We start from the raw sequence: 14999 nt of genomic DNA on the forward strand, positions 1-14999 counted from the left end.
AAATTAAAGTGAAACCACGAAATGTGAAAATGAAGAAGAAAAGTCACGCAATTAATTTAAAAAAAAAAAAGAAAAAAAAAAAGAAGATAACGGTGTACTAACACCGTTGGAATCGTGTTCACCATAAAACACGGTTCCATGGCATAACGATTGATTTCCAATATGCTGGGCTTTGAAATTCTGTGATAGGCCCACTTTTATAAATTGCATCAAAGCCATTCTAAAAACTATCTCCGATCAACTCCACTCTCAGAATCAAACCCTTCCAAAATGACCTCAATCAATCAAAAGAACATATTCATCCAACAAAATTTCATTAATTCTCTTCCTAATGACTTGATTATTGATATTCTTGCGAGGGTAGCGGCTCGTTCGTTTATGGATTTCGTTAACGTAAAATTGTGGTAAGTATCCATATACATATATACACATTCAGCTTTACACTTTAGCTACTAAAAAAAATCTGCGGATAAGTTATTGAAACCAGTAGATATTTAATTTAACAACAAAAATCTATTCCTAAAATATTAAAATTCACAAGCGTGGTATATAATCTGTTGGTATTTTAGGGTTTTCTTGTAGTGTTTTGTGGTATATAATAAAAAAGCTTCATTATGTTAATTATTTCGATTCATATGTATTCAATTTACCAACAAAAATATTAAAATCCGTGGTGATAAATTGATGAAAGTATTTAATTTACCAACAAGAATTCTGTTGGTAAAATATTGAAATTCTTAAGTATTTAAGATCTAATAATTATTCAATCGATTGTTAGATTTGTTGGTATTTTACAATTTTCTTGTAGTGTTCCGTGCTATAAAAAAATAACTTCATTATTTTGACTTCTTGGATTTGCAGTTGCCGAGTATGGAATGAACTGGGAGAGGATGACTATGTGTTGAAACATTTATCCCTCCATAAGTTCAAGGAATGGAAAATTGGGGAATCAGAAAGTGAAGAATATAAAAGGAAATCGAGTTGGTTAGTGAATAAGTGTGCAGATGTTGGTAATGTAGAAGCATTATATAGGAAAGGGTTGGTATGTATATATATACATATATAATTTAAGCATAATGTTCATCATTTTACTTTTACTTTTTTATTTTCATGTATTATTACTTTTAGCTGAACAGAGACTAAAGAAGTCCCTCTCACTCTGAAAGGTTGCTCCCATATTGGAGCTGATGAGACTCGATCTCGAGTCATTATTCCCAAACTTTATCTCGGTGACGAGATGAGTTGCCCATGCGGGCTATCATTTTCAACTCTTATTTTCATATATAAAGGAGATGAAGAAAGTTAGGACCCTCTTCAATTCCTAACAAGAAATTACGTGCAGGTTGATTACGTGCGAGGCAAGGAAGAAGAAAACGCAGTGGAATGGTTGAAGAAGGCTGCAAATGCAGGGCACCACGGAGCAGAATCCGTAGTGGCCACCATCTCAATAATTTGGGGCGGCGAAGAAGATCGGAAAACTGGAAGGTGCCAGAAAGCCATGATGAGTAAGTCCAAGGAGCTGAGGGAGGAAGCCATAAATGCCCATCGGCAACTGATAACCGCCCACATGAAGGTCTCGGAGGACAAGCTTCGCACTGCATTGAAACAACTGGAAGAGATGAAAATAAAACTGGAACAATGTCGAGGGTAGCTGGGTATTTTAGATCAGATCATAGTAGCTAGGTTTCGGTACAGAAGTTAATACAGAAAAAGTCTGTGTCCTATTAGCTGATAATTGTTAGCTGATTGGGTTAATGGGTTTGACTAGTTGATAGCATTAGTTATTATAGAAAAGTGTTTGGTAAATTAACTGTTAGCTGATTACATGCAAAATGAATTCTCAAAAAAACTGATGGAAAAAACTAGTTACTTTGAACAGTTTTTAAAATTTTTACATTTTGGAACAATAAATTGTTACAAAAAAAAAAAAAAAGTTAATTAATCAAACACTTATATTGATTGTTTAACCAAGTCAAACAGTTAATAATGGTCAAATAATGTAAAATTAGCTGATATGCTAACTATTTTACTAAACAGGGCCAAAATATTGTAATGCTTAGACGTAGAAAATTAAAGAATGGAGCAGAAGAAATATTGCAGAAGCTCAATTTTTGGTGTGTTTACAAAGAATGAAGGTGCTGCTTATATGCAGCAATGTCCTCCAGAATTCTAATCTAGAGAGGGTCTAGTCGAAGCTCAACTAGATTAGCCTACATTTTTCGAGAATTTAATAGATGGGAAAGTAACAAATGGCCTACCCCTGAAAAAAAAAACAAATGGCCTCTTAGTCTCAATTTATTATACAAGTCTCTGCTGTTACCTGTTAAATCTGGAAAGGTCAATGCGGCAACCTCAAATTTAGTCAACGAAAACCAAATATTTATTGTGAAAATAGAAGAAAAAAATACTTCTAAAATTTTACTAATCAATGCAATTAATTTTTTTTAATTAAATTTCAATTCGCACATGCCCGGCGGGCTACCGGCTATGTGGATGGTCCATGGATGGCTTTCGGTGACCTCTCAAAAGTCCAAATATGAAACATCTCTACAACATATAAAATTCTTTTTCTTATTTTCATTTACGGAAAGATATAATTACTTGCTCAAAATAATAAGACAAATAAATTAAACTTGAAATCTTATCATTATTAAACTAACAACTCAACAGCTTTGTGTTTAGATGGCACTTAGATTGGACTCCCATATGGGAGGTTATGAGTTCGAGCCTCAATTGGGATTTTCCTTAATTTTCTCCTTACTAAAACTATAGATTTATAGTTCTAGTAATTTTTTTAAAGATTTTTTTTCTTTAGAGGAATATAAAAAATTAAGTCTTGGAAATAGAATAATAAAAATCAATGGTTAACGATTTTATTTTATTTTTTTAAAAAAATACAGATCAATTTTATAATTATTTTAAAATTTTAAGTTTGCAATATTTATAAAATTGACTCGTTCATTTATCGTGTATATATAGCTACCTGGTAAATGAATAAGGCACTGAAGAATAAAAGGAAAATTTCTTTTCTCTTATCTTCCTTTTTTGGAATCTCATTGACTCTGTTACAATGTAGTATATGTTCATAGCTACTTTCTCAACCTATTGAAGCACAAAGAGTCAATATTGTCCCCACTGGAACTCAAACGTATCACCTCTCATTTGGAAAAGTCACTTCGTGCCACTAGACCATAAGGTCATTGCCTTTTTTTCTGAAGTTAAACTATTACTCGAAGCTTAGTCATTTGGAGTTAATCTGTCATTCGAAGCACAGGCATTTCTCTTCTCTCCCACTTTTGAAGTTTAGCTCTTGACTCGAAAAAGAACAATCCATACCACCTCTGCTTGTATCAAAGACAGTCGAGTAATTATTTACAAAGGCCGGCACAGATGAGAGAATATAATGCTTGTTTCTTTCTAGCTTAAATTAATCGACTGCTGCAACTGCTAACTCAAAAGAGATATTATCTTCATTTCTACTCTAATTAAGAACATCATCTTCTGATCATCACAGTACTGAGATAATCTGATCATCATGTTCATCACATGCAGCATGAATAACGCAAGTGAAGAAAAAGACCCAGAATGTACGTGTTGAGATTTTGGTGTGTGGGAATGGAAGACAGTTAGGATGGATTAACGCGTTAGTTGAAAACTGGATGTTAATATGTTATGTTCAAACTGGAAAGAAATTGGACACTGACCAAGAAGATCTTGGTTCTGACTTCTGAATAAATAAACAAGTTGTCGGTACCTATCTTGAAATCTTAGTAGAAGAGATAATAAATGGTGAGAATCATTTATAAGTTTTCTAAACTGTTTGTACATTAGTACTTATAACCGAACCTATTTGTAATGGATAAACAAGTTGTGAGTAGGTAGGACTAGGGGTGTAAATGAATTGAGTAGCTGGTGAACCGCTCGGTCAAAGCTCAAGCTCGAGCTCGTCAACTTCGAATTCGACCCGAACTCAAGCCGATTCGTTTTATAACTGAGTTGAGCTCGAGCTTACCTATTGTTTATCGAGCTCAACTCGTTTACATCCCTCGATTCCTAAAATGTTTCCTAAAATGTTTTCATACCACTACTCACTAGGAACCGAACCCCACCTATTGTGACTGTTAGCGAAGCGAAATTATCGGCTGCTAGCAAGACAAACATTCATGAGACAAAAAGCATTGACGCAGCAATTTTGAAAAGACATATTTGTTTGAATCGAATAGTTTATTAGGAAGGTTATAATACTAACCTGCAGGCCGGCGTTTCCTCCAAATGGCAGCAAACTACGACTTCACATTGATCTTCAACCACCTATTTTTATTGCCTACCAGAATGAGTCCAATCAGAAACAGACAATTGTGAACAACATTATTCAAACATTTCTATTCTGAAGAAATGTTCAAACATATATCCAAATATAATAAGTTGTTAATACCTTGAGAACAAGAATGGTTATGAACACCTTTATAATCTACAGTGTTAAACCATGGATGAAGCTTCACCTCCTCCGATGGTCTCCTCAGGATTTCCCCCTGTTGGGGTTCTGCTGGAATCTTTAATTAATGTTTCCAGTGAAGTTGTTTCAGTTGAAAAGCTTCCGTTTTTACAGAGAAGAAACGTATCGACAATGGTGAGAAGGGTTAAACTTCTTTCGTCGTTGTTTGAAGAGATTCAAGAAGCGTCGAGTCCACTCCCACCGTCCTCAATCCTTTGCTTGAACGAGCTTTTGTCAGTGATTCAAAAGATTAAGCTTTTGATTGAGAGTTGCAGAGATGGCAGCTGTTTGTGGAACCTGATGCAGACAGAATCTGTTTCTAATCAGTTTTACGCAGCAATGAAGGAGATGGGGAAGGCACTTGACATTTTACCTCTGAGTTTACTGAATATAACAGTGGACACGAAAGAGCAAGTTGATCTTCTTCACAAGCAGGCAAAACGGGGTGAATTGGTTGTTGATCCCCGCGATGTTCAGAGACGAGATGAGCTTCTTCTCCATGTGATGGCGGCTGCCAATGAGAACAGCAGCAAGAAAAAGGGGTTCGTTGATCTTGGAAGCGCGAAGGAGATTCTGAGCAGCATTGGTTTAAGAAGCTCATTAGACTATGAAGGAGAGATCTCAAAGCTGGAGGCAGAAGCTGAGAAACAGGCAGGCACTGGTGGACTGCTTGTGGTTGTGAACATAAACAATCTCATCTCACTGCTTTCCTTAGCAAAAGCTGCAGTTGTTGGAGACGAAGAAAGTCTGAAAACTCGCGAGGATTTGAAGCAGCGTGCAGAGGTGAATACTCGACCTGATCTGTCATCGTCTTCATATTCAGCAGTCTGCAACATCCCTGAGGAATTCCGTTGCCCAATCTCACTTGATTTGATGAGAGATCCTGTGATTGTGGCATCAGGGCATAGTTATGATCGGAATTCGATTGCACAGTGGATAAACTCCGGCCACCATACTTGCCCAAAAAGCGGGCAAAGGCTTATACATATGGCGCTTATACCCAACTATTCATTGAAGAGCCTAATCCACCAATGGTGTCAGGAGAACAACATCCCAATAACAGAACCATCAGAATCTTCAGATTTGGAAAGAAGCAGTAGCAAGAGGAAAGTGTGTGAAGATGCCATTGATCATATCTCTGCAACTAAAGTAGCCATGGATGCTGTCAAGATGACAGCAGAGTTTTTAGTTGGAAAGCTGGCGACAGGTTCTCCAGATATCCAGAGGCAGGCAGCATATGAGCTTCGGTTACTGGCCAAAACAGGAATGGATAATCGCAGGACCATAGCTGAGGCGGGAGCTATTCCATTTCTGGTGACTCTTCTCAGTTCCCATGACCCAAGACTCCAGGAAAATGCAGTCACTGCCCTGCTCAACCTTTCCATACATGAGAACAATAAGATTCTTATCATGTCTGCTGGTGCGATGGACACCATAATTCATGTTCTGCAATCGGGGAAAACCATGGAGGCAAGAGAGAATGCAGCAGCAGCAATCTTCAGCTTGTCTATAATAGATGACTACAAGGTCATCATTGGTTCTCGTCCCACAGCCATACCTGCATTGGTGGGGCTCCTGGGAGAAGGAACCACAGCTGGGAAAAGAGATGCTGCGACAGCTCTATTCAACCTGGCACTTTACGATGTTAACAAGGTGAATGTTGTGCTAGCCGGGGCAGTACCTTTACTCATCAACCTCCTGATGGATGACAAGGCAGGAATAACTGATGATGCTTTGGCAGTTCTTGCCCTTCTTTTAGGTTGCAGTGAAGGGCTGAAAGAAATTAGAAAGAGCAGGGTCTTCGTACCTCTTCTGGTTGATCTCTTGAGATTCGGATCCAGCAAGGGGAAGGAAAACTCGATTACTCTGCTGTTGGGACTCTGTAAAGATGGTGGAGAAGAGGTTGCAGGAAAATTACTAATGAACCCTCGAAGCATTCCTTCTCTGCAACAGTTAGCTGCCAATGGATCTCTGAGAGCCCGAAGAAAGGCTGACGCTCTCCTCAGATTACTGAATAGGTGCTGCTCTCAATCTCGCAATCCTGTAAGATGACAAAGTACATATATATATATATATAAACCATAGATGAGAGAATAAATGGGAAATATGTTCACTTACACAACACTTTACACTTTGTTCCCCAAGCTAACATCCACAGCATTCAACTCTTTTCCGATTTCCTGTAAAACAAAATACAACTGTAAGAATGTAATACGCAACAGCAATCATAAAGTTCCATTTTCCTGCTTCCGCTATACCCTTTGTATAAAAAACTAATACAGTATTCAAAGAATAAGAAAGAAAAGAATCTAACGATGCAAGACTTGAAAAAACAAGAATCTCCATCAATCATCATTAATAATATAGATAGAAGTGTACCCTCAACTGAAGCAACTGACAATTATCTATAGAAATAATTGAATGGTTACACCGTTTTTTGAGTAAATGCTATAGTAGCAGATAAACATACACGAGGAATTACTACAATAATTAGAACAAATATACAACTACGGTTGTGGGATCTGTAATTTTGCTTTTTATACATGATTTGCAACTAGATTACAAGTAGCCGTGGCCCCTTTTGCTTCTCTCCTATTACTACTCACTTGACATATTAATTATATCATTACAATTTACAAAGCGAAAAGATAGCTGGAAAGGTTCAACTTCAGTTCAACCAGACAATCAGCGACTAAGCAGCAAGTCCATCCATGAACCATGATTCACGAAGGTGATGTGTAGGCGTTTGTTTACATCTCCTATGATTCCACTAATTCCAATTGAATATGGGTGCCCATTATCTTGTAGTTCCAAAACCAGGTTCCAGAATCCATTGATCTATTCTCAATGGCATTAAGTTGAACTTCGAAACCTGAAGAAAAATTATAAACTCAATAAGTAAACCAATTAAATGATGATAGCAGCACTAACTATTAAACACAAAAACAACAGAGGCAGGGAAAGGGTGAAGTGAGTGAATATTGAACTTATTTTCACAGCTTAAAGCACCTTGTTTTAATATTTGCAGGAAAGGACAGTATGTTTACACAATTGAAGAGCCTAGAAAGGGAATTCACACCATAACTCACAAACAAAAAGAGCACAAGTAGATTATTCAATGAATTAATAATACAGAGTTGAATTAGCAAACAATGAAGATGAATACTATAGGCCATGTGGAAATAATTCATAAGTTTCCATTTCATGTCTGGGTATACTCGACATATTGTGCTTTACTGTTATGCAAAAAGTACAAGTATTATTGATAGACACGGAGAAAATACTGTTTAATGCAAATACTTTTCTTCTTTTTTTTTTTTTTTTAATATCTATAAAAAAAAATATATAGCTGTAAAAAAAATGAATTTGCTCACTATTAGAATCAGCAAATCTGATACAAATGAAAACACTTATTAAAATACCTGAATTTCCGGGTGTTATCTTCATTTTGTAGCCATCTGGAACTTCAAATACATGATTTCCCTGCATATCAAGATACAAGATAAGACTGTAGTTTTACACAATATGTTAGATATTAAAGGGAAGTTGAAAATGCAAATTAAATTAGGAATATACACATACAACTGTTGTACCCCTAATAACATCCTAGTGTGTGATAAAATGACAACATGGTCCACCTATACTCCAACAATGTCAAAGCTGTCAAGTCAATCTGACCTGTAAAATAACATCCATTGCTTCAAATTCAGCATTTCCATGCAGTATCACCTTTACAGACTCAAATCGATGCACATCATGCTTCCAGTACAAGTTGTCTCTAGAATTCCAATCAATGCCATCATTAAGAACCTTGACATTCTTGAGCTTACATCTGCTACACCTGGCCAGAGCAAATTGATCTCAAGAAACTTGTATCATCACTACTAGATTTACAGTTCAAAAGGAGGACCATGTATAATAGAGTACCTCTTTCCATACTGTAGCACAGTTTCACCATTTTCATTTAGCATAGTTGAACCCATAACATTCTCGGCCAAAATAATCAAACTTCCATCAAGCTGAAAAAGGGAAATAAATTAGAAAAGGCACAATCACAAGCATGAAGTGTTATTGAACCGGCATTCAGACCTGGACATCTCTCCAATAAAACTCAGCAACCTCTATCTGTAATTCTGAACCTTCAGAGATGGAACCCCCATGAAACTGAGAAACAAGGAGACAATACAGTTAAAATTTGCATGTCATATGTCTTAACTAATATTAATAGAGTGACTTTACAAGCTCTGCAAAGTGTGGATTGGCATGGAATGAGTATTAGACAATTGTGTACAAAAGAATTAGTTAATATGGACTACTCCATAAGTAAGCCACATGAAATGCATTCGTAGATAGATTGGAAAAAGATGAACAAAGGAATATTTAACTCAATGGCCACCATTTCTTCATTGCGAAGTTAATAGGAAAGGAGTTCATGGAGCTTAACTTAAATAAAATAAATGGAAAAAAAAAAAATGAAACACAAAAATAAAAAATAAAGAATATAAAGAATTAAGCATGTCAGGAAAAGACCATAATAGCACTGTTATTTTGACTTACTTTTTGTCTAATGACTTCCCAAAGGGGCCCCAAAGCAGGATGAAGAAGTATAAGAAATGGTGGTCCAGAGTCCACATACTTATTGTCACCTTCAATCTTCAGACAGTAACAAAAGTCAGAAGGTGGTGAAGATAATGGACTCATGTTTCAAAACAAAACAGTAAAGTATCTTATACCTGTGGAATGTTTATCCCACAATGGGAAAGAATATCATAGGCATTACGCATGGTATCCAACAGTGCACCATCAGGAGTCTGCAGTAAATAATTTTCCTGTTAATTGGTGTGTCTATGCATCTACTAGAAGACTTGAGTTATGCATCAAACTACAGAAATCAGAAGAAAACCTGAAATCTTAAATCTTAATGATTGGATGAAGATGCAAAATTTAAAGACTTTCATCACCGAGGTATAACTTCAAAATAAAAACATTGGAATACACACAAAGGAAAACTTGTTTTTAGCTCCGACTATTATCAGATAACTATTCGGCAATTATTATTGAATAAACACATGTCACTCTGCAGTGACGTGGAACTAACAAGATGTGATTAGGATAGAAACCCAAACTCCACAGTGAATGTTGATGAAATAAGATGAGTTTTACTGTAAGGAAACTGTGGCTAGTAATTTTACAATTTTACTCGGATAACATCTGAAATGAAATTCACGTGAAAGGGGGGGACATCTGCATCTATAATTAAAGAAAATGGAAATATGTTTTGTTTTCAAATGAACCAGAATGGAAATCTGCAGTATAAATCCTTTATGAGGCCTGACACTTTCACCTGTGGAAATATTGATGTCTGGCAGAAGTATCTATTTCTAACTCTAGAGAGAGAGAAAAACTAAGTCCATATTAATAAAATCAAACCTGACGCAAAGACTTGGCAGCATGAGTCCTTTTCTTCTTAGCAGACGATGTAACCTTCTTCCTTTCATTATATACAATGAAAGTATCTAGTCCATCTGATATTTAGAAAAAGTGGTTTGCATCATATTTTTTCAGGCAGATGCTGAAAAACATTTTATCAGAGTATTCAGTACTCTTACCTTCTACACCTTCATAACATCGTGATGGAAACATATTGGAGAAATTATCAGCAATATTTTGCATTGTGCATTCAAGACGGCCTCCAGGGACACTAGAACAAATTTAATGTGATAACATAAGTGTCTTTATGAGTAGCAACTTGAATGACAAAAAAATCAGCATGTCTATTTGTGCTAATAAAAATGAAAGAGTAGAACAGTCCAATAAGAAGGTGATATGGGTAATAAGAATAAACATGATAAAGCAATACTTTCAAATCCCAAAGTGAATTACTAGCACAGGAATATTTTAACAATTTGTAATGACTGTATAAAACCAAATTAATGCTACCAAACTACCAAAGCAATTTCAAATAAAACAGTTGAAAGAAAAATAAGTACCTGTGGTTGGTCCCGAACTGGTCCCTGTAAGTGATTGGTTTCTTCACATTAAGAACCATTCCTGGCAAACACTTCTGATCTTTACTTGACCCAACATTCTCAGCAGAAGGTAAATCAACGTATAAAATATTTGTATTAGCAGGAAATTCAGCCTGCAAACTTAATAAAAGGAAGAATATACAAGTTCAAGACATTCCTAAACCTTCAGTGAATTAAGTACGGAAAATGGGAGGAAAATACCTGTTACAAGGAAGAGGCTCATCCCTGATTCCAAACTTGTCAAACTCAGTGTATTCAATACAAGACAGGCCATATTTCCAATTTCCATTGAGGCTTTTCCTCTCCATTAAAACATTTATTCCTTCAGTAGCTCCAGTACTTCGCTTACAGGATGCAAAGCCCAATTTCTGAAAGAATATCAATTGATGGTAAGAACACAAGAAATAGTCTTATTATGTCTCCTTTATCTCAAACCAATCAACAAAATTATTAATTCTCAAGGCATGGCCAACAAACTTCCAGGTCTGGTCAAAGCAATGGCAATTTCATTTTCAAAGAAGTAATAGAAAACAAGAAGTGTCTCACTTGTCTATAACTTTTTCTTTTGTGTGAGTGAGTTTTTATTGATTTCCTTTAAAACAGGCATTTTGAGACTCCAACAAATTCAATACATCCATCCAACTATCCTGGCAGGCCATACTGCCTACACAATGGAGCACCAGTACAGCAACTAGAATAGCAATAAAACAAGATTTTTCACTTCTTACCTTCCCATGGTGCAAACCAATTCCCGCCAAAGCCAAAAGGGTTAAATCTGTAGCTGCCGCAACATTACTGAAAATTCATCAAGACCAATATCTAAGTCCCTCTGCAATCAGTTTCACCTTTCAAGACAATTAAAGTCATTACAGTAAAAGCTATTCAATGAGCATAACCTGACTTGTCGGACAGTTGCCCCTATTCGTCCATGACCACGGAACCACTCGAAAACACCTTTATCATATGCAAGTTTCCATATCACACCATGACCACCAGGCTTGCACACAGGCAGGAATGGTCCAGAAGCCAACCACTGCCCATCTTTGGCACTAACAGCTGGAACAAGAGGCTAGAAATTGACAAACTATATTATGAAAAGAGCAATTACATTCATTTTTTAAAGAAAAATAAATAAAAATCTCTTGCCAAACCTGTTCAAAAAATATAAAATTAGACCTTCCTCTTCCAAACCAGCTATGTTTTTCACACAGAGACGTAATACGCTTATGATTGTTTTTGGCAGCACTTGTCATTATTGCAACTGGAATGATGCATTGATTTCTGTACAACTTATAATAGAGGAACTCTCTAGCCTTGCATTAGTTAAAAGGACCACACTGTTTTAGTTCCAAAATTGGCTTTGAATTAAACATGAATGTTTTAATATGTTCATCAAATTTTAGCAAGAAAGGTATCCTCACCTGAAGATCTCTTATAAGGCCTTCCAAAAGTGTACGCCCACAGTAAGGAAGCATTGCAGCAGGAAGACATTCACCTGTGTCAGGGTCAACCAAGCCAAGCCTGTCTGCTGAGCCTCCAAGAGGGTAAATTTCTCCCAAGTCAGGCAAACCCTGGGAAAGAATAAAATAATAATACCAACTCTATCCAAAGATATGCAGGCCTGAATAAATTCATTCTATTCACTAACCTCTATTCCCCAAAGGGCTGCTTGAGATGCATATTCTACATCTCGAGAAAGATCAAGTGCACAAGGAGGGTGTATTTCTATGATCTCACGTGCCAACGATTTATCTGTGTGAGTAGACCAATTGTTTGTCTGTCTTTCCGAAGTTGAATGAACAAGAAGCTCAAGAACCATTATCTGATATCTGCAGTCAATAGTTCAATATAATGTTTCAGATTATCATCTGCATAACTCTAGACAATTACTGCATCTAATTAGCTGGTGAAAGGTTGGCAAGTCATGTGACAACAAATTTAAATGAAATGAACGAAAAAGTAATGATGGATAAGAGAAACTCACCCAATTATGCCTCCAATGCAATCATAAAATTGCTCAATCTCTCCAAGGGACTTCAACATCGACCTCAATGCCCTAACCTCTTCTTCTCCCAGTCCAAGGCCTACCCCGCCGCCGCCGCCTTCATTCACCTCCCATTTCTCAATCATCTCAGCCAAAGCATAGAGCGCGCTCTTGAGCGAACTCCGAGCTGAGTCAAACTCGCCGCCGAATTCCCCCAATACATGCTCCTGGCCAGCAGCCACCAAACACTTAAGCAAAAACACTTCATATTTATCCAAATTCAACACCCCTAGAAACCTGGAGAAGCCACTATGCCGGGAGTAGAAAAACGACTTCACACGAGAATCGGAGTCCACTACTCTAATCCTCCCATCCAAACTCGCACAATCAGAAATCCTCGACCTCAGAGCCTTCAGCCTACCAATTTCCTTGTGGAAGTCGAAGTCCGGCGCCGGAGGAACGTACTCTACAGGCGCGGTGGACACCCGCGAAACACCAATCGACGGCCGCGGCGACGAGAAGAGCGCCGAGGAAACGGAGCTAAGCCGCCTCGCTGCACAATTGAAGTGGCCGAAGGAGGTGAACACGAAAGGGGAATTCAGAATCGAAGACTTGGAAGTGGAGCTGAAGAGAATGCTGGTTTGCTGAAGCACTGGAAGCGCAGGCGCCATGAAAGAGAATGAGAGAACACTGTGTTTTTAGAAGCATTAACAATGGCGGATAATAAAGACTTAATAAAGCGGAGATGCTTGAAGCATATACGGATATACCGAGTACTTCTTCTTGGCAGACAGGGAAGAAGTGCGAGTATTTACATGGTGGGAAATGTGGTTATTATCATCTGATTTTGATAGGTTGGCTCTATTCTCCCAAATATTTAGTGTTTTTTTTTTTTTTTTGGGATAACTAAAGTTCACTTTCTATGAACTTGTATCCATGTTAGGATATAAATCGAGTTAATTTAATTTTAATATTTATTACTATACATTTTTATGTATTAAACATTTAACTCAAACTCATACTCTCATTGTTCGTGGTAGGAATTGAAACTCCTCGCTTACCCAAGTAGTTTAGTTAGTTTCTACATAGTAAACTATGAGTAAGGATACATGATCGAACGCGGACACTAGAAGTAACTATAATTTGGTTCCAGTTACATTAATATGTCCAAAATAAATACATAAATGTAAGCTATTGTCTTTTAAGTGTTTTACTTTTAAAAGTATAGAGACTAAATTAAACAAAATTAAAATAAAAGAATTAAATTGAATAAAACACTATAGTATAGGAACCCCATAGGTATATACTTTAACCGGCATTTGCCACATTAAATTTATATATATATATATATATATATATATATATATATATATATATATATATATATATATATGAAATGTGTTTGCAAATTTGTAAACCCCTGACAAAACCTGCAAACTTATATTTTGAAATTTTATTTTTTTCTTTTTTACTTTTAAATATTTTAATATAATTAATAATATTATTTTAATATATTGGGCTCACTTTTGAAAGTTGATTAGATTTTTATGGATGTAGTATGAATAGTAGATGATTTGCAAATGGAATACACTGGAAGTGAGACTCATTTTTTAGAGTGTGAGAGATTTGCAGAGATAATGTTATTCTTAGTCTATTTATTGAAAAATTTTGAAAATTATTTTAAAATACTAATATATACTCCGTAACAAATTTATAATTAAATAATAAATAATTTTTTAAAGCATGGCTTTTTAAAAATTGATTCACCCATTTTCGGCAAATTATGCAGTGGAAACGTGTCCACCTTGCAAGGTGGGCACAGTTTCACAACGGCGTCGTTTTTGTAATTTAAAAAAAAATTGTTTTTCTCTTCGCAATTGCATAGTTTAGAAATCATGAATCTACTGTATTTAAATTATGAATCTACATACAGTATAGAAATTATGAATCTACAGTATTAGGTTTGTGAACATGTGATGAGCTATATGTTCATAATTTCATAAATATATGTTCATAATTATAGAGTTATATGTTCATAATTTTCGATGTTCATATATCTAGGCCAATTGTTGAACTTTGTATTCACAAATCACAAAATTATATGTTCATAATTTGATAACTATACAGTTTAAAAATTATGAATCTATAGTACATAAACTATGAATCTACAGCCTGCAGTATAGAAATTATGAATTTACTGTACAGAAATTATAAATTTACTATATTTAAATTATGAATCTATGATTTAAAAAGTATGAATCTACAGTATAGATTTTATAAATTTAAAATATAAAAATTATGAATCTACAGTATAAAAATTATGAATCTACAATCGTACCCACCTTGCAAGGTGATCCTCAAAATTTGGGTCATACGAGGTGAAACTTGCATTGGGCTGTCATGCATAGTGTGGTCAACATGCAATCACATGGTTGATCGATTCCGTTGTGATAATTAAGATTTAAGGAGCCCAGAAATACTCATAATAGTT

At 35.9% G+C, this 14999-nt stretch overlaps 2 protein-coding genes across 2 annotated transcripts; one reads left to right on the forward strand and one right to left on the reverse strand.

Annotated features, from left to right (window-relative positions):
• Positions 1-4435: 4435 nt before the first annotated feature.
• On the forward strand, positions 4436-6780 carry LOC109186784 (U-box domain-containing protein 1-like). The gene has a single exon (XM_019336921.1). The coding sequence runs from the start codon at positions 4487-4489 to the stop codon at positions 6545-6547; it is 2061 nt and encodes a 686-aa protein (XP_019192466.1). The 5' UTR covers positions 4436-4486; the 3' UTR covers positions 6548-6780.
• Positions 6781-6881: 101 nt separating this feature from the next.
• LOC109186783 (UTP--glucose-1-phosphate uridylyltransferase 3, chloroplastic) lies at positions 6882-13320 on the reverse strand. Its single transcript, XM_019336920.1, has 17 exons — positions 12509-13320; positions 12173-12353; positions 11946-12095; positions 11676-11837; positions 11421-11593; positions 11253-11319; positions 10726-10892; positions 10486-10644; positions 10105-10196; positions 9926-10020; positions 9229-9306; positions 9053-9148; positions 8585-8659; positions 8423-8514; positions 8174-8336; positions 7918-7978; positions 6882-7367 (listed from the first exon to the last, which is right to left on the reverse strand). The coding sequence occupies exons 1-17, from the start codon at positions 13177-13179 to the stop codon at positions 7255-7257; spliced, it is 2595 nt and encodes an 864-aa protein (XP_019192465.1). The 5' UTR covers positions 13180-13320; the 3' UTR covers positions 6882-7254.
• Between the last annotated feature and the right edge of the window lie 1679 nt (positions 13321-14999).

This window comes from Ipomoea nil, unplaced genomic scaffold (assembly GCF_001879475.1).
Source record: "Ipomoea nil cultivar Tokyo-kokei standard unplaced genomic scaffold, Asagao_1.1 scaffold1407, whole genome shotgun sequence".
NCBI classification, from domain to species: domain Eukaryota; kingdom Viridiplantae; phylum Streptophyta; class Magnoliopsida; order Solanales; family Convolvulaceae; genus Ipomoea; species Ipomoea nil.